The sequence below is a fragment of the Oncorhynchus nerka genome, linkage group LG18, assembly GCF_034236695.1.
Source record: "Oncorhynchus nerka isolate Pitt River linkage group LG18, Oner_Uvic_2.0, whole genome shotgun sequence".
NCBI lineage: Eukaryota > Metazoa > Chordata > Actinopteri > Salmoniformes > Salmonidae > Oncorhynchus > Oncorhynchus nerka.
The window spans coordinates 41545760-41568928 of record NC_088413.1 but is presented as its reverse complement, the minus strand read 5'-3'; the positions used below and the strand labels follow the sequence as shown (position 1 = coordinate 41568928).

At 43.8% G+C, this 23169-nt stretch overlaps 2 protein-coding genes across 4 annotated transcripts in view; one reads left to right on the top strand and one right to left on the bottom strand.

Moving 5' to 3' along the window:
* The window catches only part of si:ch73-242m19.1 (uncharacterized), a 32357-nt gene that overhangs the window by 4765 nt on the left and 4423 nt on the right, over positions 1–23169 (top strand). For 2 of the 3 annotated variants that reach the window (XM_029687561.2, XM_029687558.2), the window contains exons 13-40: positions 4955–5320; positions 5568–5774; positions 5990–6117; positions 6268–6496; positions 6635–6837; positions 9270–9422; positions 10024–10117; positions 10298–10432; positions 10519–10625; positions 10728–10839; positions 10941–10990; positions 11200–11376; positions 11595–11712; positions 12334–12511; positions 12692–12830; positions 13043–13193; positions 13361–13456; positions 13667–13834; positions 14044–14261; positions 14617–14755; positions 16372–16492; positions 16688–16800; positions 16988–17137; positions 17426–17647; positions 17957–18106; positions 18243–18377; positions 18640–18792; positions 19001–19210. In XM_029687561.2, coding sequence (XP_029543421.2) covers positions 4955–5320; positions 5568–5774; positions 5990–6117; positions 6268–6496; positions 6635–6837; positions 9270–9422; positions 10024–10117; positions 10298–10432; positions 10519–10625; positions 10728–10839; positions 10941–10990; positions 11200–11376; positions 11595–11712; positions 12334–12511; positions 12692–12830; positions 13043–13193; positions 13361–13456; positions 13667–13834; positions 14044–14261; positions 14617–14755; positions 16372–16492; positions 16688–16800; positions 16988–17137; positions 17426–17647; positions 17957–18106; positions 18243–18377; positions 18640–18792; positions 19001–19210 — 4422 coding nt within the window. The remainder of the gene's footprint in view (positions 1–4954; positions 5321–5567; positions 5775–5989; positions 6118–6267; positions 6497–6634; positions 6838–9269; positions 9423–10023; positions 10118–10297; positions 10433–10518; positions 10626–10727; positions 10840–10940; positions 10991–11199; positions 11377–11594; positions 11713–12333; positions 12512–12691; positions 12831–13042; positions 13194–13360; positions 13457–13666; positions 13835–14043; positions 14262–14616; positions 14756–16371; positions 16493–16687; positions 16801–16987; positions 17138–17425; positions 17648–17956; positions 18107–18242; positions 18378–18639; positions 18793–19000; positions 19211–23169) is intronic. The other variant, XM_029687559.2, reaches the window with a different exon arrangement.
* Positions 423–3205, bottom strand: LOC115145918 (uncharacterized). The gene is made up of 2 exons (XM_029687565.2): positions 3098–3205; positions 423–1484 (listed from the first exon to the last, which is right to left on the bottom strand). The coding sequence occupies exons 1-2, from the start codon at positions 3173–3175 to the stop codon at positions 855–857; spliced, it is 708 nt and encodes a 235-aa protein (XP_029543425.2). The 5' UTR covers positions 3176–3205; the 3' UTR covers positions 423–854.

The window sequence follows — 23169 nt, the reverse complement described above, 5'->3', positions numbered from 1 at the left end:
AGTAAAATAATGCACCCTAAACTTTCAACACATTTTTCCTCAAAAGCAGTGTAAACACTTGCATTAAATAAAAAAGGATCAAAATGGCGGTTTTTCGCGTATTTACACTCCATTCTGAGACGCTTTGTGAATACGGGCCCAAAAGTGTGTGAGTTACAGCCAATGGAGGTCACTAGCTCAAGCAGTTCTGGTAACCCTGGCAGCCTGGTCTGAGGACCAGGCTAATCTGACCCTGGGCTGTTTCATTCCACACAGTTGTTCCTCTTCTGGTTTGGAACTCCATTTGTTATTGGTCTATTAACTTATACTGCCTGAGGATTTCACGAGGCACACCGAATCTCCACCCATGCAGAACCAGGTCCTGTGTAGATTGTATTTTCAAATAGCATTTATCAGAAAATAACACTGATTACATTTGCATATATTTTTTTACAGTGTTAGTTTAATCTGCTGTTGTACAAAATGATACAAAACACAGGAAAAACAGAAAGGTATTATGGTAGAGCCAAGAGGCACTATTCATTACATAGGATTTGCATGAGCTAGACACACACACATACAATAATGTTGTATAGAAAATATTTATATATTTGTTGTATTACCAATAGCATAGTAATGCTAAATAGATCTTCTTCTTTTTTCAAAAATCGATTTCATCATGAAAAAGCTAAAGGACAAAACAATGAACAAGACAGGAGGGGGTTACAACAGCATACAATGAAAATACAATCAGTTACCTACACAATACACATTGAAAAAGGCTAAGCAAAACTATACTGCTGTTTTCCTGTCCTGTCCTTTCACGTCAGAATCAGATTAACAGTGGAATCATGGTTAAAGAGCTCTGTACTACACTACAGTCTCAATAAGTCTTCAAAATAACTCAGAATGTCCTCATAATCATTCATGCGTAGGATTGGTTGGCGGTTGATATAGCCTGCCTGTTTGAGGAACTTACGCAGCTTTAGGCCACGGATTTCCCTGAGCAGACCCCTGGTGACGCGGTAGGTGTTGTCAGGGTCAAAACTCAGACCGTCATCGTCATGCTGGGTCACATAAACCTTATCCACAGTCCCGTCGGGACGCAGACTGATGATGAGGCGGTCCATGTTACTGTCGTCTTGGTCACCAGTAAAGTCTTTTCTCACATACTGAGGAAGGCAATTGGATTCTTCCAGATTCAGGTTGCCCACTATATAGTATGGGTGGACATTATCGGGGAGCAGATAATTGCAGGTAATTACGGCTATAGTTGTGGTCACATTGCTGTAGTCCCACTCCGGTCTGTTCTGGAAGGGATGGAAATCAAAGCCCCCCTCGTTGGGGTTGTATCTTGCAGCCATTTCACCCATGATATCAAAGTCGATGTAATTCTTGGCGAACCAGAACAGGAGCTTGAGTCCATGTCTGGGCAAGTGACGACCAAACCCAGAGAGTCTTAGATCTTCCATAGTGTTCAACGTACCTCGAACCATGGTGGTACCCTTGAGAGAGAAATTTAGAGAACTTTAGTAGGTGTGATTGTGTGCAATAAAATCCCATAATATGTTATTTATTTATTTTTATTGAACCTTTATTTAACTAGGCAAGTATTTTGAGAACAAATTCTTATTTACAATGACGGCCTAAGAAAAAGGCAAAAGGCCTCCTGGGGGGACGGGGGCCTGTTGATTAAAAATTAAAAATAAATACAATATAAATATAAATATAAATATAGGACAAAACACACATCGCAACAAGAGCGACAACACAACACTACAATAAAGAGAGACCTAAGACAACAACATAGCAAGGCAGCAACACATGACAACACAGCATGGTAGCAACACAACATAGCAACAACATGGCAGCAGCACAACATGGTAGCAGCACAAAACATGGTACAAACATTATTGGGCACAGACAACAGCACAAAGGGAAGGTAGAGACAACAATGCATCACGCAAAACAGCTACAACTGTCAGTAAGAGTGTCTTTGTTGCAGCTCAATCCAGTCGCTAGCTGCAGTGAACTGAAAAGAGGAGCGACCCAGGGATGTGTGTAATGAGTAACCTGGTGTAATGAGTAACCTGGTGTGATGTGAGTAACCTGGTGTAATGAGTAACCTGGTGAAACCTGGTGTAATGAGTAACCTGGTGTATGAGGGCTGTAGTAGATGTCTCAGATAGGGGGGAGTGAGGCCTAAGAGGGTTATAAATAAGCATCAACCAGTGGGTCTTGCGATGGGTATACAGAGATGATCAGTTTACGGAGGAGTATAGAGTGCAGTGATGTGTCCTATAAGGAGCATTGGTGACAAATCTGATGGCCGAATGGTAAAGAACATCTAGCCGTTCGAGATGAATAGTGCATACCATGGAACTTCATAGGCCCAGTGCAGTCAACATTCCGCTTTACCTGTGTTTTGTATAATATTGATGAAACTATCTCTATAAACGCGTGAAAAATGTGTTCAGTGTTATTTCTGAATAGTGCCTTGTTTAAAATACAATTTAGCCAGGACCTTCTAATCAGCAGGTTTTGCATGGATGGCGTTTTAGATTGTTCATACACCAATAACAAAGAGAGTTCTAACTCTCTGTCAAAAACAGTTTGTTTTCAGGTTAAATATCCCTCCCATGAGTCCCCTCCTCTTAGGTGCCTCACTCAGACAACTGCCAGACAGTCCAGGCAAAATTCTTGCTTGAGAAATAGTTTTTTTTTTTGCAACAAAAAAAACATGTTTGTTTCTTTTCGGGTCATTTTAATGGAAAATATTACAGTAAGTTACTTAATTGTTACCCAGAAATGATTTGATATTGAGATGAAGAAAAAAAACAACTGCCCTGGGTCTTTAAGGAAAATATTCAACCATGTTGTATAATTAATAGAGGGCCATCTCTTACAACGCTTTTATGGTAGAAAAAGTTGCATTGGTGTGAAAAATAGGTTTAGTGGCTCTGTCCACACACACCTCTAAGACTGAAATCTTGTTTTTCTAATGAGCAACAGAAAAACACACTGTTCAGTGGCTCTTAAGTATACACACCTGATATGGACAAACAAGATAACACAAACAAGATAACACATCAAATATGTTATATTTACAGTAACTTACGCTTTGCTGGTGTTGTGGTGCTGCTCTCCTTCCTCTCCTCACATCTAAAAGACCTGTAATGACAGCTATTTGACCCATCTCACAGTGTTTATGAGTGTGTTGTGCAATAAGGAGGCAGGACTAACCACGAAGACCACAGTGTACAGGAAATGAAACTGAAAGTGACTCAGTCCTGTGTTGGACTGAGTTCGATTCCACAAAGTTCCCTTCTGTCTGCCACATATTCAAATGAGTTTCTCTGATCTAGGACCAGTTTTAATCCTCACGATCACAATGAATAAGATCCCATGGACAGTGGGGACCTGATATGACCTGATATTTAAGGTGGTCGATGTTGTTTTGTGTCCAATGTTTTTCGTTTAACAATATCTGGAACCACAGCACAATAGTATTGTACAAACACAACACCCCCTAAACCCCACTCTCTCCACAACTTCCAGACTTCTTGTGAACGATCACGTTTTATTAGTCGTATGTATGGGATACACAGGGTGTTTACACAGGGTGTTTACACAGGGTGTTTTTACACAGGGTGTTTACACAGGGTGTTTACACAGGGTGTTTTTACACAGGGTGTTTACACAGGGTGTTTTTACACAGGGTGTTTACACAGGGTGTTTTTACACAGGGTGTTTTCTCGCAGGTTCCTTCCTGACAATGCAACAGCGATAAAATATAATGAACATATGTGAGGGAAATCTTCTGTTAAACCCCGTTAAACTTGGGGGAACCGTGGAGCTACGGTTAGAGGACGTATGTCTGGTTCCTGTCATTCTGGCCCCTGTTGTCCTCACCCACTTGCAACAGGCTCATACACATACATAGGGTCGCATGTTTTGCAGATGCTTGCATGGGGTAGCTTGACTATATGATGCTCCTGTACTCTGTCTGTTATTTGGGCTTTCACTCCATCTCACCTGCGGGGACCAGCCTCCTTATTATAATACGTTTTCCATCAAAGTAATATTAGTTAAAGGTAGAATTCCCACCACACATAAGAATAAGAACACAAAGTAAATGGTTCAGTAGAATAGAATAAACATTTGAGCATAAGTGTTATGCAGGAAAGCACAAATGATACACTCTTAGAACCAAAGGTGCTATCTAGAACATAAAAGGGTTCTTTGACTGTCCCCAACCCTTTGAATAACCCTTTTTGGTTTCAGGTAGAACCCTTTTGAGTTCCATGTAAAGTTTCCTTTACACAGAGGGTTCTACATTGAACCCAAAGGAGTTCAACCTGGAACCCAAAAGGGTTTTAACTGGGGGGGAAAATAAGATCTATGGGGACAGCCGAAGAACCCTTTTGGAACCCTTTTTTCTAAGCGTCGTCCAATATTTACACGTGTTTTGGGGGGGCAAGTGTTTAATTGTGTTTAATTGTGCAATCAGAATAAGAGTCTGGTAGCAGAAGTTGTGATGTAAATATTAGTCATTTAGCAGACACTCTCCTCCAGAGCAACTTACAGGAGCAATTAGGGTTTAAGTGCCTTGCTCAAGGGCACATAGACAGATTTCTTTACGTAGTCAGCTTAGGGATTCGAAACAGAAACCTTTCGGTTACTGGCCCGACGCTCTTAACCGCTAGGCTACCTGCCGCCCGTGGGTGTAGTATGAATGTGTGTGTGTGTATGTGTGTATGTGTGTGTGTGTGTGTGTGTGTGTGTGTGTGTGTGTGTGTGTGTGTGTGTGTGTGTGTGTGTGTGTGTGTGTGTGTGTGTGTGTGTGTGTGTGTGTGTGTGTGTGTGTGTGTGTGTGTGTGTGCATGAGTGAGTGAGTAAGTGAGTGATTAAGCGAGTGCGTCTGCTATGTCAAAGTTTCTTTCGGGAATTGATATCGGTTTTACTGTGACTACAGGTTCACTGTTCCGAGTTCATGGAGTACCCAGAGGTGGAGAATCTTCATGATTTCTACACCACTGAGGAGAGATATGTCCACACCCAGGACCAGCGAGGGCTCTATGTGGTGTACGACGTGGCTCTGAAGGACCTGGAGGAGCTGGAAGACACACTGATTCTTCTGGGCTCACACTACATCCATAGGAGTAGTTGGAGGGTCAAGGGCCAGTCTGAGGGCAGCAGGGTCAAGGGTCAATCTGAGAGGTCACCTAGCTCTGCAGCGACAGACCTTCACTCTGCCTGGGCTCAGACAGATGTGGATAGAGTTGCAGTTCTCCTAGACCTGTGGACGTGCGAAGCTGCTTTTTTGGAGAGCAAAGTGCAGGTTAACAAATATGCTGAACGGGGCCGTGTTCATTAGGGCACGTAACAGAAAACATCTTAAAATGTTCTGAAACGGAAAACAAAAATTCACATTTCTCATTGGACATGTACATTTAGTCCCTCCCTGTTTCAGTCTGTTTTCTTCTCATTGATGCCTAAGGAACACGACCCAGGTGATAATCAATTTATTTTAAGTCTAGTATATTGTGTGTCATTATGTGAACCATGCCCCCTCTGTTAATTTCCAGTTGTTGAACTGCTATATTGAGGCATACCAGCATGTGACAGGACCAGAGGAGAGGTTCTCCTTGGCACAGGTCATCACAGACATCATGCACAGAAGGCCTCGGCTACACCTGGACATGGGAGCAGAGTACTTTGTTCAGGCCTACCGGGCAGAGATGGTCTGCATGCAGACACACCAGCAACTCATCAGAGCCATGCTGAACAACCAAGTAATTGTTTCTGAAAAATTGTGGCACAGCCTAGAGAGCTATTGATGCCAGTGTGGATAGTTGAATCATAACAGGTGTATCTGGCTTGAAGGACCATTAATAAACTATTGGCCGGGATAGCCCATTAGCAAAGCCAATAAAAGCAATAGGTTTTGAGGTCTAATATATATTCACTTTTCCATGCCATGTGTTCTAAAGGTCTCTCTATCTATTAGATAGATTGTCAGCGGCAATACCTCCACCGGGTGTGGAGAGGAGGTCAGGGACAGGAAGCTACTCCTTGTGACTATGGTCTTCCTCCTAACTATGTGGCCAAACATCTGGTGTCCCTCGGTGGTGGCAGGCAAGTCGTAGTTCTACCCATGAATTATAGACTGATCACAGTGTAATGTGATGTCACCTCAAAACAGACAAACATGTTAAACAGTATAAATAAATAGCTAATGTAAAAATGTGTGCGCACACCCCTGCCTGTCTGTCCTCTTGTTACCAGTCCTGCCCTGATGAATGTGTTCCTTCTGGAGGTGCACCACTCCCTAAGCCTGGCCTCTGAAATGTACCAGGCCCTGACCCAGGCTCACACTGAGCTCTGCCAGCTCCACCGTGCCAAAGGGGTGACTGAGAGAGTCACCCTGGAACAGAGACTCCTACAGCGGGCTCTGCAGCACTGGCACTCCCTGGATCCTCCCGGTGCCTACTATAGCTCTCAAACTCAAAAGGATGTGAGTCGAGTCAAATTATATTTTCTTAATTGACTCAACTGTGTAAATAAAGGTTAAAAAAACACGTAATCTATATCAATATTGTTATGTGCAATGATTGCAAACAGATCGCAGCAGATTGTTTTTCTTTCGCTCCAGTTGTTTTCAGATGTTTTCATGGAGGACCCCTCCCTGGTCCGAGCGTTGGGGGTCTCTCTGATCAGATCGGCTGAGGAGCAGGACATGAAGCAGGGGAAGGAGAAACAGTTCTTTGCTGTGGAAACCTTCGCCAAGCTGCTGGAGTTAGTCACCATCCGCCATCGCCTTATGGAGTCAGCAGCAGAGACTGCACATCTGGCACAGTTGAGTTGATTCTTCCTATATTGATTGTAGTTAGTTATTTCAGGGGTATGTACTGCAAGGGGTCTGCGATTTGTAAATCTTTTTTTGAATTCTGAATGTTATTATTATTATTTTATGAATATTGCTAGCTCCAGCAGACTACCACCGTGGATACCATTTTTATGTCTCTGCGTCCAGTATGATGGAAGTTTGAGATAGTTTCATGAGCCAATGCTTACTAGCTTCAGCGCAATGACTGAAAGTCTACAGGAACAGTTAGCATGCTAGCTATTCTTGTTCATCCGACTTTGAGGAAGTAGATAAAGGGCTTCATTGCCAAATTCTCAAACTATCCCTTTAATATGAAGGAAATTACAGTCATTAGAGCTAATTAAAGTTTTTTTTCTGTAATGAAAATTCTTAGGCGAGCCGTCTAAGTGGTGATTTTCGGGATGGAAAAACAGTTTCAGGGTCAACCTAAATGACCAAAATTCGAAAGGCACTCGCAAATCTGAGCTATCTTTTTTTTGCAGGTGCATGGTAACAGTTGAATAAGATGAGAAAAAATAAGAAACACGCACACTGCTCTTGCAGTGATACTAGCAAGAGCAGCTTTACGTATCAGCTTCAAGGCCAGAAAGCATGCAGAAAAGATATTGAACTTTATATATATATACACTACCGTTCAAAAGTTTGGGGTCACTTAGAAATGTTTTTTTTCCATGAAAACATACATGAAATTAGTTGCAGAATTAATAGGACATATAGTCAAGACGTTGACAAGGTTATAAATAATGATTTTTAATTTAAATAATAATTGTGTCCTTCAAACTTTGCTTTTGTCAAAGAATCCTCCATTTGCAGCAATTACAGCCTTGCAGACCTTTGGCATTCTAGTTGTCAATTTGTTGAGGTAATCTGAAGAGATTTCACCCCATGCTTCCTGAAGCATCACCCACAAGTTGGATTGGCTTGACAACAGCTCAATAGGGTTGAGATCCGGTGACTGTGCTGGCCACTCCATTGTAGACAGAATACCAGCTGACTGCTTCTTCCCTAAATTGTTCTTGCATAGTTTGGAGCTGGGTCCTTGTCTTGTTGTAGGAGGAAATTGGCTCCAATTAAGTCCACATGGTATGGCATGGCGTTGCAAAATGGAGTGATAGCCTTCCTTCTTCACGATCCCTTTTACCTTGTACAAATCTCGCACTTTACCAGCACCAAAGCTCCCCCAGACCATCACATTGCCTCCACCATGTTTGACAGATGGCGTCAAGCACTTCTCCAGCATCTTCTCATTTTTTCTGCGTCTCACGAAGTTCTTCTTTGTGATCCGACCACCTCAAACTTAGATCCATCTGTCCATAACACGCTTTTTCTTTGCAACTCTGCCTAGAAGGCCAGCATCCTGGATTCGCGTCTTCATTGTTATGTTGACGTTGAGACTGGTGTTTTGCTGGTACTATTTAATTTTAATGAAGCTGCCAGTTGAGGACTTGTGAGGCGTCTGTTTCTCAAACTAGACACTCTAATGTACTTGTCCTCTTGCTCAGTTGTGCACCGGGGCCTCCCACTCCTCTTTCTATTCTGGTTAGAAACAGTTTGCGCTGTTCTGTGAAGGGAGTAGTACTGTACACAGCGTTGTACGAGATTTCTTTCTTGGCAATTTCTCGCATGGAATTTTTCAGAACAGGAATAGACTGACGAGTTCCAGAAGAAAGTTATTTGTTTCTGGCCATTTTGAGCCTGCCATCGAACCCACAAATGCTGATGCTCCAGATACTCAACTAGTCTAAAGAAGGCCAGTTTTATTGCTTCTTTAATCAGTACAACAGTTTTCAGCTGTGCCAACATAATTGCAAAAGTGTTTTCTAATGATCAATTAGCCTTTTAAAATGATCAACTTAGATTAGCTAACACAATGTGCCATTGGAACACAGGAGGGATGTTTGCTGATAATGGGCCTCTGTACGCCTATGTAGATATTCCATTCAAAATCAGCCGTTTCCAGCTACAATAGTCATTTACACCATTAACAATGTCTACACTGTATTTCTGATCAATTTGATATTATTTTAATGGACAAAAAAATGCTTTTCTTTCAAAAACAAGGGCATTTCTAAGTGAACCCAAACTTTTGAACGGTAGTGTATTTATTAAATGATACCATCTTTGAGAACTAACAACCAAAGAAGAGCTAGACAGTCAGGGAGAATAACATTAAAAAAGGGCATTCAACCCACATGCATTGATTTTGTTATAACGTTTGAGCAGAGGAACACAGCATTAGCCATGGCAAAATGCATATAATTGCAGGAAATTGGATTTGAAACTACATTACGCTGAGATTATCGTCACTGTATTTGCAGGCTTTGATGTAAGTGTTACTAAATGTGTTTATGGTATAAAATGTCCATTCTGTAGTGTTTATATTATGGTCTGGCTCTCCTAGGTTATACAAAACACAAGCTCTGGAGCTGGGCTTTGATGAGTTCCACCTGTATGTGCGCCCGGAGCAGTTTGAGTTTGCTGTCCAGAGAGACAAGGCAGAGCATAGACCTCTGTTTGTTACGGCACTACTGCAGGACGACAGCTGTTTGGACAGGTACCCTCCTTACCCTGTTACGCTGCTAACATAGATAGATGTGAAGCTACCTTCTTTTTTTTCTTAGTAAATTGTATATCTACAGTAGGTCTTGAAAAATAAGGGAACTATTAACAATTCACTTTTTTGACAATGTAACGCTAATGCTTAAAACAATCATAAAAAACCTTCTTCTCACGGACTTAAAGTCATATTCACTCCACATTTGGCCTTTGGACTCCTCACAATAATAACTCCTAAAGAGTTTGAGAAAATAACGTTGATGCATTCAAATGACCACACTATACGCTAATTTGCTCAAATATGCAAGAAATACTTCAAAAATCTTCTTCTCGTGAACCGTAGACCAAATGACACCAAATTCTGCTTGTAGGCCAATGGTACAGGTCTTAACTTAGTTTGAGAAAAGCTAAGGGATTGGTCAAAGGATGGCTGAGGTATTAAAATTCACTCCAGATGTTGCATTTAGACTCGTGAGTTCCTACATGATAGAGCGCTGGCTTTGTCACATCTGATCATGTGTCCTTTCTGTCATCCTCTGAACCCTATTTATTGCTGCTCGCAGCTATATTCTTATGTTTGTTATTCCCGACTCCTGTAGGTACACTCCATCTAAGTTTCCACTGAGCATCCAGGAGCTTGATGAGAACCAGATTGGAAAATTCAGCTTCTACTCTGAAGAGACAGTAGTGCATGTAAGGTCAACTGAGACTTTGGGCCTGATTCAGAGTTGAGATAAGAGGCCACAACCTTTTGTGTAAATCAATGTCAAGAGAGAGTCCTGCCTTTTTATGAAGCCATATTATAGCTGTTACCCATTATGATTCACACGTGATCTTATAGGGGTCACCTCAGTCCCGGTCTTCTCTCTCCAGCTCATGAATAGGTCAGCCATAGAGAACCTGCAGGTGACTCTGGCCTGTCAGGTGACTCAGAAGAACGCTCTGATTGGTGCAGTGAAGCAGGCGTGTCTATGTTATTGGTCAGAGACTTTCACAGGCTCTCCAGAGGTACCTTACATCACTACACATATACTTTAATCCAGTGGCCTGTTTGCTGGGATCAAATTACTTCTCTTTCTCTCTCTTTGATTTAGGCGGTTCTTTGTTCTAGTGGCGATGCAAGCTCCTTAGCTAAGCAGGGTCCCAAAGTTCGCAAAGATACAAGTGAACCAAAGATAACTGGCGCAGGAACCAGGGAGAGGTGAGTTGGAGGGTCAATGATGGCCATGTTTTGTAATTATCAATATTATTACAGTTAAATATAATTATTATGTCATGTGATTTGACTGTTGTGTTTGTTCAGGCTGACCGAGGCGTTTGTCTCCATCCAGCTGGAGAAAGTGGGTCCACGAGATGAGATGTTGAACTCTTTCGTAAAGAGGAGACAGATCATGGGTGTTGTGATGATGAACCCTGTAAGTGAAATGTCATAGAGGTCAGAGGGGGCAGGGGCTATGTTGGATCTCAGATATTACTGTTTGATTGTTTACCTTCATGACCTTCTCTTTCACCGCAGGATGAAGTAGCAAAAATCAAGAGGTGGCTGATTATTGAGTTCTGTCGAAAGTATGTACATCTGTAGTAGAAGTTGATGATCATGATTGCCATGTTCAGACATGCTAAAGTGAAGCTGCCTAGCATGACTCATTTGGAAGTGTTTATTCACAGGAGACCCGATTGTTTCATCACATTTTGGGGACTTTATTTCCCTGAAGTCTGACTTTCCTCCAGGTGTACCTGTAACATGTTGTCTGTGTCTGTCAACTCTTTCCTAGATTCAGTTTGCGCATGTCCCAGTGTTGTGTGAGAGGGCAGATCATATGCCTGTACCACAGCCTGACCACCTTACTGGACGAGCTGCCAGACATCCGCCAGTCCCACTTCCTGATTGGCCAGGACCATGAGTTGAAAAGCGATATGGACTCAGGACTAGGTGTTCGCCCTGACCCCAGGTAAGACCAGTGTGAGAGAGCGTTTTGTAGCATGAAATTCAGGGATGTAGTGGTAAAAAAAATAGGTGGGTAAACATCCACTACATCAATGATCATATAAGAATACTTGCTTCAGAAAACCTTGCATATGTTAACAGAGAGAATATTTTAGGAGTGTGAAGACACCCTGTGGTAGTGTATTTGCTCAGAGATGATTTTTGTTCCACTTGGTTGGACAGGAAGTTCCAGCGGCGTCCTAGGCGCCTGCTGTCAGCCGACGGCAGAATGTTCCTCAACCTGTGGTTCCTCCCCCACTACACTGAGGTTCTCCTCATGTTCAGAACCCTGGAGGACTCGGTGAGAGGTTCTAACCTGCTTTACATTGTGTTAACCTACAGATGGACACAGACACATGCATGGAGGAGTGGATTCAAATTAGATTTTGTGATATCAGTCAAAAAACAAAACCATGGCCTTGCTACATCTCTGTCTATCTTTCCTGTATGCAAATGAAAACTAAATCAAGAACAATGGAATGTTTCTAAGACTCTAGAGCAGGGTTTCTTAAATGGCGGTTTTATTTGGCCTCATACGTTTTCGGAGGATTTCTTTATTTTAAATTTTAAATTTTTATTGGTGGACATAAAAGACTGTAGAAACACCAGGAAATCAACTCCAAGTGATTTTAATTGAGGAAATCTGTTCCCAAGTACTCCCACTCATAACAGAGAGACACGTGATCGTATGCAAACGTGAGCAAGGTTTGAAATCGTTATCTTTTAGTCAAATATTAAATCTGTTTGGGTTTATTGTGGTCAATTTGCAGTCTACAAATGATTTGTAATTACATACCGGGCCCCCCCCGACCAACCGCAAATTCTTTTTTTTAAATCAGCCTTTGGCTGAATCTAGTTGATGATCTCGGCATAGAGCACGTTGATCTTTATCTTGAACTGGTTTCCTTTTGTTGCATTACAGGCATGTTGCCGGGCTCTTCACCATAGTCTGGAGATAGTCTCTGCCCTGCATGACATCATCTATTACCTGGTCAGTTTCGCCCGACTGGGGAACCCAGGAGTCTTCAGCTCCAAGAGAGGAGGAGGAGGAGCAGGAGGGGGAGAGTTTACAGCTGACTGGGGCGGCGCTGAAGGCATCGGTATGTTTTAGTCATAAACAGACCCATGGTTCCAATGCCTCAGTGGGTTAAATCATGGTGCAGGATTGTGAGTTTGATTTCCCCGCTTCGAACACATATACTATCTGTGTCACTGTTTACAGTTCTGTAAGTCACAGTGGAGGAAAGCATCCTCTAAATGACCATGCTGTTATTGTTAAGGTGCGGAGCTGTGGGAGATCCAGAAACAGGTTGACTCTCTTTGTGACCCTGGTAGCCCTGAGGCTGTGGGTCGCCTGCTTCAACTACGGAGACACGTGCTCTTCTTGCAGTACGACACCGCTGTGAGGCACCTCATCAGGTGAGTGGAGAAAGGTAGAAGATGTTGATATATGCCATCAGTGAGCTGGTTTCGATAAGTGTAATGGAGTATAAGAACCAGACCTTGGTCAAATACATTATGTGTCAACAACTTTCAAACGCTTGAGCTTGATTTAGCTAAATCAGTTCAATGGGACCAATGGAGATCAAAAGTGAAAACACAAAGTATTTGATATGCTCTCTCTCTCTCAGAGAGGCGTTTCTCTCCTCTGGTAACATCGTAGCCTATCAGAGCGTGAGTGACAACATGGGACACGCCCTCCCTGCGCTGAGTGACAGCGTCAGAACCAATCACAGTTCTCTACTGTCTTTACCAGAGCCAATGGAGCCTCACAGCCCCCGGGTTTGTTATAAAGTTTACAATTCTAAAGCCCAGACAGTGTTTGCGTTACTATCCAGAGTAAATGGGAAACACAGTATAGTTAATGCTACTTTTGATAGTTTTCTACTGCTCAGGCAGGGTTGTACTCTTAGACAATTGTGAGGTCATCATGTATTTGTGCTCTCTAGGCTCAAAGGATGTACCCATGGAGAAGTTTTCTGGTGTGTCATGGATTGCACTCTGTAGACATTTGGGGCATCCCACCCATTGAGTACTGCATGCAGGTAGACTTCCACTCTCCTTTATGATATTTCTTGTTTTTCCGTTCTTACTAGCAAGTGATTTAGCAAATAGAGGCAACTAGAAATGATCGCGATAGTGATTGTTTTATCTATTTTGGTTGAATGCATTGTAAGCTGCTCTGGATAAGAGTATCTACGATGCTAAATGACTATATTGTGGGTGTTCATGGTCTTATGCTGCTTGTAATCCAGCTGTGTCTGAGTGGGCTGGGTGACCGCAGCAGGATGGAGGCCAATGGAGCGATCCTGGGTGTGTCTCTACTAATGGAGGATGTCCTGAACAGCGGAGGGAGAGGGGCAGCACCGCTACGTCTCCATGACAACAAGGCGGGGGGGGACTCACGTGGAAAGCCCGAGGAAGTATATTTACATACGTGTTAGAAGGTCTTTTCTTTGGGGTGTGTTAAAATATATGGGTTACTAGGTACATAGTTGCATTCAAAACACATGTAGGCCTAAACATGTATGTAACATCTATGTTTACCGGCAGAAAAAGCACCATGTAAGCAACGCTGTGAACAGTTTTGTTTTTTGTTGCACTGGCTGACAGTATTGTGTCTTAATACTAGGAGGATGGTAGTAGTGTGGATGACAGTGTTGATGAAGAAGAGAAGGGGATCTCCTCTGCTCCCCTCCAGGACCCTCTCCAGGTGCTGTCTGTGTTAAAGGGTTTCCTGCTCCTCACCAAACAGCTGGAGGTGTTTAAGGAGAGCTGGGGAAGGCGACAGCTAGGGGTGGAACAGATCAATACCACGAAGATCCACAGGCACTTCTCAAGACTCTACAGGTTAGTTAGTATTGTCCATGAAAAAGTTTTTACTTGATGTGATATTCTGACATACCATGCAATACATATTTCTTATATATTTCTTAATTCCATTCTTTTACTTTTAGATTGTATTGTGTTGTTGGGAATTGTTAGATATTACTGCACGTTTGGAGCTAGGGACACAAGCATTTCGCTACACCCGCAATAACATCTGCTCAATATGTGTATTGGGGGGGGGGGGGGATAAGCAACAGCGACATTAACAAACGTTCACATAGAAATGATTGTTCCTTGTTTATTAATCCTGACTGTGAGATGATGTCGTCTCATCGTTAATATGTAGCTCAGTGGGTCTCATGCTTCTACATTTCAGAGCAGACATCCAGTGCCCAAGTATGAGAGCCCTGGCTCAAAAGATGGGTAAAGAGAAGGACTTTGAGGCTCTGCTGTCTGACAGCCAGCCTCTACTGCCTCCTGCAGGAGCTTCCGAGGTTCACATCAAGAGATTCCAAGTATTGTACTACTGCAGCACACCATGATAGCTCACTCACACACCTGACCTCTATTGGAATCTTTTAACACGGTTTAGTCGGAACTAGAAGCACAAGCATTTCGCTACACTCGCAATAACATCTGCTAACCATGTGTATGTGACCAATACAATTGGATTTGTTTTAGTTTAGGTAGAGAGTCAAATGTACACTGAGTTCACAAAACATTAAGAACACCTTCCTAATATTGAGTTGCGGCCCCCTTTATAACTCAGAACAGCCTCAATTTGTCAGGGCATGGACTCTACAAGGTGTCGAAAGCGTTCCACAGCAATGCTGGCCCATGTTGACTCCAATGTGTCGATTTGGCTGGATGCCCTTTGGGTGGTTCCGTGTGGCTCTGTTGGTTGAGCATGGCGCATGCAACGCTAGGGTTGTGGGTTTGATTACCACAGTGGACCAGTATAAAAATGTATGAAGTCACTCTGGATAAGAGCATCTGCTAAAATGTAAAAGTGGGTGGTGGACTATTCTTGATACACATGGGAAACAGATGAGTGTGAAAAACCCAGCAGTGTTGCAGTTCTTGACACAAACTGGTGCGCCTGGCACCTATTATCATACCCCGTTCAAAGGCACTTAAATCTTTTGTCTTGCTCATTCACTTTCTGAATAGCACACATACACAATCCATGTCTCAAGTGTCTCCAGGCTTAAAAAGAATTATTGAATCTGTTTCCTGCCCTTTATCTACACTGATTGAAGTGGATTTAACTGGTGACATCAATAAGGGATCATAGCTTTCACCTGGATTCACCTGGTCAGTCTGTCATAGAAAGAGCAGGTATTCCTAATGTCTTGTACACTCAGTGTACGTGATCCAACTGTTAACTTGAGTGTTTTATCAAAAATGTACACACATAACGTCTGATGGACATAAAAAGCCACTGTATTCGTGTAACAATCCATATACCGTAGTAGTCTAGGATCCGAACTGAATCCAGTTTCACCATTGTTTCACTTCACAAAATAAAGCCTTGATTCAGGTTGAGTCTACCTTTTTTTTTGCCATTCGTGCTGTTGTCTGTGCCTAACCATGTTTGTACCATGTTTGTGCTGCTACCATGTTGTGCTACTGCCATGTTGTGTTGCTACCATGTTATGTTCTTGTCATGTTGTGTTGCTACCATGTTGTGTTTAAGCCATGTTGTGTTGTTGTCGCAGGTCTCTCTTTTGTGTCGTGTTGCGGTGTCTCTCTTGTCATGATGTGTGTTTTGTCCTACATTTTTTACTTGGAATCCCAGCCCCCTTCCCCACAGGAGGCGTTTTGCCTCTTGGCAGGCCGTCATTGTAAATAATTATTTGTTCTTAAATTAACTTCCCTAGTTAAATAAAGGTTAAATAACACTTTTTTTTTTTAAAGGTTGGAACCCAGACTAGTCGAGTAGTGCTACAGACTGAGGAACAGGTTGTAAATTGTGTAATGAAAATGAGGATAAACATGAACATTGGTTTCTCTGTTGACTCTAAGTATGGTGGCTCAATCAGTTTCTACGGACTGAGCAATAGGTTATATCTGTAATGTGGCAAACAAGATGATGAGGAACATCTCATTGAGTCTGTGCATGGTGCCTCAGTTGCTCAGGCTGCTGGAGAGTACGGAGTGTGATATGATCCGAGCGGTACAGAGGAGGATCGCGAGAGAGCTGACCCTGGTGATTTCGGAGCGGGCACGCCAAGACACAGGCCTCCCCACAGGTACACTACCCACCTCTCAGGATGTCTCACGGAGACAGTAACCAATGTTGGATCTGGATTTCTGTTGTCCTTTAAAACATTTGAAGATGTTTTACATTTTACTGTTACATCACGAACAGGTTAAACAGCTACGAGTATGAGTCGAAAGATTCTAGGTGTAATGGTTGACTAATCACTGTTACGACTGTCGTCCAGAATTGTGGAAGCAAGGCCCCATGAAGTACAGTCTGTCCCCAGAGAGACCTCAGTTAGTGGAGCACTTCACCCAGCAGCTAATGGAGTGTGCTGAGCAGACGGAGGAGGGACAGGTGAGAAACCCAACACAGAATGGACAGACAGGCAAGACAATAGCCCTAAAACAATGGGTAGCAGTCTGGTCCTTTTTCTCAGAAAAAAAATAATAAAAAATTGGCTGTCACAGGTTCATAGGTTCCAAGCACCAAGAACGTGAGAACAGTTTCATGACAAAAATATATGTTATACGTCTCCTGCCAGCTGACCTTCCCCGCGGCCCACCTCCAGCGGTGTCTGTCCACTCTGGGCCACTCTGTGATGGAGAGAGAACGCAGCAGCTTCCTCCTCTACTCCCAGTTCTATGAACAGATCTTACAGCAGGAGAGCCAGCTGCTCTACCGCAGAGAACAGGTATCCTACTCTACTGTACTTCAGCAGTTCAGCGCATAAGACGTGTGTCAAGATATGCAATGCCTTTTTTCCATTGGTAATACAGTATATGTGTGAACGACTGGGATTAGAACCTCTGGGAGATAACGCTAGTCTTCCGGTGTCGGGCAAGGTTAGTTATCACGTGAGCAGGGTTCCAAACCCTGTTTGATTCCGGGGCTTTATACCATTCATTTGCTAAACTGCACACAAACGTATCTTTAAGTTCTTGCTTCTTTGACTTCTCTCTGTACAATATTTGTCCTGCAGGATGTGAAGAACCTTGAGGCGTCCCAGTCCCAGACCATCAACCCTTACAGCGAGGTCAGTGGGCTCTGTCGTGGGATGATGTTGCAGACCACAGCCCTGCGTACCCGGGTCACCCAACTGGAGGAGGAACAGGGAGGTCTGGAGCAGCAGATTAGCCTAAAATACAGACAGCGCTATGACTCCCTGGTCCGACAACTTTTCTCCACCTGCATTCAACTGAAGGTACGAAACGCTTTTAAAACCTATCTTTTTATCATAACGGTAACTATCTAAAGCTTGAAGGTATAATGCATTATGATGCTGTTAGAATGCATTATAAGACTTGACATAAGCATGTATGAGCACCTTATGGTCTCTTAGTATCACCTCACAATGATCCTGACTAACTTTGATCCACAATAACTGATTAATTTGGAAAATAGTTGGTGTTTGGTCGCGTCGTACTTTTGACCACATCACTGCCATGCTAAAAGCACCATAACGCACACCCTCTCGTCTTTTTACTTTATTGTTTACTTGGATGGATCACAGGCCAGGCTTGATGAGTACCATGTGCGAATGGACCAGGATGTTACTCAGCTGGTGAGCAAAGTGAGGAGAGAGGGAGTGGATAACATCATCAAGCTGAAGAAGTTTGGCTCCACTAAAGGCAATGAAGCTCTTCTTACGACGCAGTCGGAGGTGAGACGATTGGGGCCCAAAGTTGTTTTCGAAGCAAGTGACTGAATTGTGACTCAGCTGTTTACAGAATTATTGCATTCATGACTAACAGATATTCTCTTCCTTAATCTTTCTTCTTCTTCTTCTCCTCCATCAGAAGCAGGAGCTCCATGACCTGAGCATGGAGAACAGTCTGCTGACTGGCCTGCTGTCTAAGGTGAAGGCACTGGGCCACTGGAGACAGGTGGTTGGACAGGGCAAGCTGCACCGTAGATTGCTCCACAGCCAGCAGGTACGGTTAGGAGGATTGGAAAGGAGTGTCCCCAAAATCACACAAGTGTATTGACTTGCAATGACGGTGACATCGCGGTTGTTTTATGATTTGACCTACTTAAGTTGAATGCACAGATGTTAATCTGTGCATAAGAGCCTCTGCTAAATTATTGTAATATGAATACAAATGTAGAGACTCATATGGATTGCACCAGAATGGCTGTGGCTTTTCATGTTTTTTTGCTGACGTTTTGTGCGACTGTGACTTGTGTTGTGTCTAGAGGGAGATGTCCTGTCAGAGGGAGGCACTGCGAATGAAGATGATGTCAGAGGGTGAAGTGATCGTACTGAAGCAGGAACTGGAAGTCACTCAGCGGGCCATGACACAGTGTCAGACGGAGTACAACCGCACCAAGAGACTGCTCACCAAACAGGTAGCTAGCTATATCCTCACTCTGACTCATTCACATGCATTTCTTTCTACAACATTACAGATAACAAGTGGAATGAATCTTCACATTTTCTTCTCATTTTACATCATTGTAAATAGTGTGATATTTTCTGTCATAGCCGATTTTAATAACCAGATCTAGAGATATTTGCCTGTCTGGTCTGACAGTAGAGATATTTTTATGCCCACAGAGCGCAGAGCTCCATGAGGTGAGGCATCACTCTGCTCAGGAGGTCCAGAGCAGACAGGAGCTGGACAGCTACCACCTGCAGAGCCTGGAGCAGCTGAGAGAGGGCGTGGGGGACAGAGACAGACAGCTCCAAGACCTCAGGACTCAGCTGGACAGGAGCAGCAGAGACAGACGGCTGCTGAGACAACGCAGTGCCAAAGACATCAGACAGGTGACACTCGTTCTCATCCCTGCAGTACAAACACACCAACACATAATATAAAATGATCTGTTCTAGTATTACTACAACAGACATCATCCGGCTTGGAGCAACATAAAACAGAGATGGATAATAACTTAAATTCCCAGACTTTTAAACAATTACATTGTACACTGCTCAAAAAAATAAAGGGAACACTTCAACAACACAATGTAACTCCAAGTCAATCACACTTCTGTGAAATCAAACTGTCCACTTAGGAAGCAACACTGATGGACAATACATTTCACATGCTGTTGTGCAAATGGAATAGACAACAACAACAGGTGGAAATTATAGGCAATTAGCAAGACACCCCCAATAAAGGAGGTGATAACCACAGACCACTTCTCAGTTCCTATGCTTCCTGGCTGATGTTTTGGTCACCTTTGAATGCTGGCGGTGCTTTCACTCTAGTGGTAGCATGAGACGGAGTCTACAACCCACACAAGTGGCTCAGGTAGTGCAGCTCATCCAGGATGACACATCAATGCGAGCTGTGGCAAGGTTTGCTGTGTCTGTCAGCGTAGTGTCCAGAGCATGGAGGCGCTACCAGGAGACAGGCCAGTACATCAGGAGACGTGGAGGAGGCCGTAGGAGGGCAACAACCCAGCAGCAGGACCGCTACCTCCGCCTTTATGCAAGGAGGAGCAGGAGGTGCACTGCCAGAGCCCTGCAAAATGACCTCCAGCAGGCATAAATGTGCATGTGTCTGCTCAAACGGTCAGAAACAGACTCCATGAGGGTGGTATGAGGGCCCGATGTCCACAGGTGGGGGTTGTGCTTACAGCCCAACACCGTGCAGGATGTTTGGCATTTGCCAGAGAACACCAAGATTGGCAAATTCGCCACTGACGCCCTGTGCTCTTCACAGATGAAAGCAGGTTCAGAATGAGCATATGTGACAGACGTGACAGTCTGGAGACGCCGTGGAGAACGTTCTGCTGCCTGCAACATCCTCCAGCGTGACCGGTTTGGCGGTGGGTCAGTCATGGTGTGGGGTGGCATTTCTTTGGGGGACGCACAGCCCTCCATGTGCTCGCCAGAGGTAGCCTGACTGCCATTAGGTACCGAGATGAGATCCTCAGACCCCTTGTGAGACCATATGCTGGTTCGGTTGGCCCTGGGTTCCTCCTAATGCAAGACAATGCTAGACCTCATGTGGCTGGAGTGTGTCAGCAGTTCCTGCAAGAGGAAGGCATTGATGCTATGGACTGGTCCGCCTGTTCCCCAGACCTGAATCCAATTGAGCACATCTGGGACATCATGTCTCGCTCCATCCACCAACGCCACGTTGCACCACAGACTGTCCAGGCGTTAGCGGATGTTTTAGTCCAGGTCTGAGAGGAGATCCCTCAGGAAACCATCCGCCACCTCATCAGGAGCATGCCCAGGCGTTGTAGGGAGGTCATACATGGTACGCCATTTCCGGTCACAACTTGCAGACTTGTTTACGTGTTGCTGTGCGTTTTGTTGCCAACCTTACTTTGCTACCTGACAACTTTACGGTTTTTACTTTTTAATTACCGTTTATATTTTTGTTTTTTCCCTCAACTTTTTCACTCCGGACGCTGGACATGGTTCCTCAGGACCTCCAACAGCCAAAGCTAAGTAGTAACATTAACATGATGCCTTCTAATTGCAGTCGCTGTACTCATAATATACAGGAGAACGATCGCCTTACGGCGAGGATAGCTGTGCTACAAGCCCAGCTTCAGACGCAATCGTTAGGCAAGGGTAATTTCAGTGTAAGAAAGGAAGAAACAGCGTCTGTGCCAACAGTAAGTACAGATAGTAATGTTAGTATAAATCCCCTCGCACGGTCCCCGCAGCCGGACAACTTTCTCACGGTTTCTGGAAGGAAATGCTGTAGGAATGCTCAACCGGTGTCGCTCATTCAGCCGACAGAAACTTTCAACCGGTTTTCCCCATTAAGCAGCGAGTCGGAGTCAGAGGCCAAGCCTTCTCTTCTCTCTACTCCTCCCGTTACGGGGTCTGAGACGCCGAAGCTTCCCACCATTAGCTCTGACAAATTGAAAACTCTAGTCATTGGCGACTCCATTACCCGCAGTATTAGACTTAAAACGAATCATCCAGCAATCATATACTGTTTACCAGGGGGCAGGGCTACCGACGTTAAGGCTAATCTGAAGATGGTGCTGGCTAAAGCTAAAACTGGCGAGTGTAGAGAGTATAGAGATATTGTTATCCACGTTGGCACCAACGATGTTAGGATGAAATAGTCAGAGATCACCAAGCGCAACATAGCTTCAGCGTGTAAATCAGCTAGAAAGATGTGTCGGCATCGAGTAATTGTCTCTGGCCCCCTTCCAGTTAGGGAGAGTGATGAGCTCTACAGCAGAGTCTCACAACTCAATCGCTGGTTGAAAACTGTTTCTGACCCTCCCAAAAGATAGAATTTGTAGATAATTGGCCCTCTTTCTCAGACTCACCCACAAATAGGACCAAGCCTGACCTGCTGAGGAGTGACGGACTCCATCCTAGCTGGAGGGGTGCTCTCATCTTATCTACCAACATAGACAGGGCTCTAACTCCTCTAGCTCCACAATTAAATAGGGTGCAGGCCAGGCAGCCTGCCAGCATAGTGGAGTCTGCCACTAGCACAGTCAGTGTAGTCAGCTCAGCTATCCCCATTGAGACCGTCTCTGTGCCTCGACCTAGGTTGGGCAAAACTAAACATGGCGGTGTTCGCCTTAGCAATCTCACTAGTATAAAGACCTCCTCCATTCCTGTCGTTATTGAAAGAGATCATGATACCTCACATCTCAAAATAGGGCTACTTAATGTTAGATCCCTTACTTCAAAGGCAATTATAGTCAATGAACTAATCACTGATCATAATCTTGATGTGATTGGCCTGACTGAAACATGGCTTAAGCCTGATGAATTTACTGTGTTAAATGAGGCCTCACCTCCTGGCTACACTAGTGACCATATCCCCCGTGCATCCTGCAAAGGCGGAGGTGTTGCTAACATTTACGATAGCAAATTTCAATTTACAAAAAAAAAAATTACGTTTTCGTCTTTTGAGCTTCTAGTCATAAAATCTATGCAGCATACTCAATCACTTTTTATAGCTACTGTTTACAGGCCTCCTGGGCCATATACAGCGTTCCTCATTGAGTTCCCTGAATTCCTATCGGGCCTTGTAGTCATAGCAGATAATATTCTAATCTTTGGTGACTTTAATATTCACATGGAAAAGTCCACAGACCCACTCCAAAAGGCTTTCGGAGCCATCATCGACTCAGTGGGTTTTGTCCAACATGTTTCTGGACCCACTCACTGTCACAGTCATACTCTGGACCTAGTTTTGTCCCATGGAATAAATGTTGTGGATCTTAATGTTTTTCCTCATAATCCTGGACTATCGCACCACCATTTTATTACGTTTGCAATTGCAACAAATAATCTGCTCAGACCCCAACCAAGGAACATCAAAAGTCGTGCTATAAATTCACAGACAACACAAAGATTCCTTGATGTCCTTCCAGATTCCCTCTGTCTACCCAAGGATTTATTTTTATTTTTTTTATTTTACCTTTATTTAACCAGGCAAGTCAGTTAAGAACAAATTCTTATTTTCAATGACGGCCTGGGAACAGTGGGTTAACTGCCTGTTCAGGGGCAGAACGACAGATTTGTACCTTGTCAGCTTGTGAGTTTGAACTTGCAACCTTCCGGTTACTAGTCCAACGCTCTAACCACTAGGCTACCCTGCCAGATTCCCTCTGTCTACCCAAGGATGCCAGAGGACAAAAATCAGTTAACCACCTAACTGAGGAACTCAATTTAACCTTGCGCAATACCCTAGATGCAGTTGCACCCCTAAAAACGAAAAACATTTCTCATAAGAAACTAGCTCCCTGGTACACAGAAAATACCCGAGCTCTGAAGCAAGCTTCCAGAAA

What these genes read in the sequence shown, in the direction of transcription:
- LOC115145918 (XM_029687565.2), bottom strand. Translation starts at nt 3,175, where the DNA reads ATGGGTCAAATAGCTGTCATTACAGGTCTTTTAGATGTGAGGAGAGGA. An exon ending in CACCACAACACCAGCAAAGC is followed by an intron (nt 1,485 to 3,097) that starts GTAAGTTACTGT and finishes TTCTCTCTCAAG; the next exon opens with GGTACCACCATGGTTCGAGG.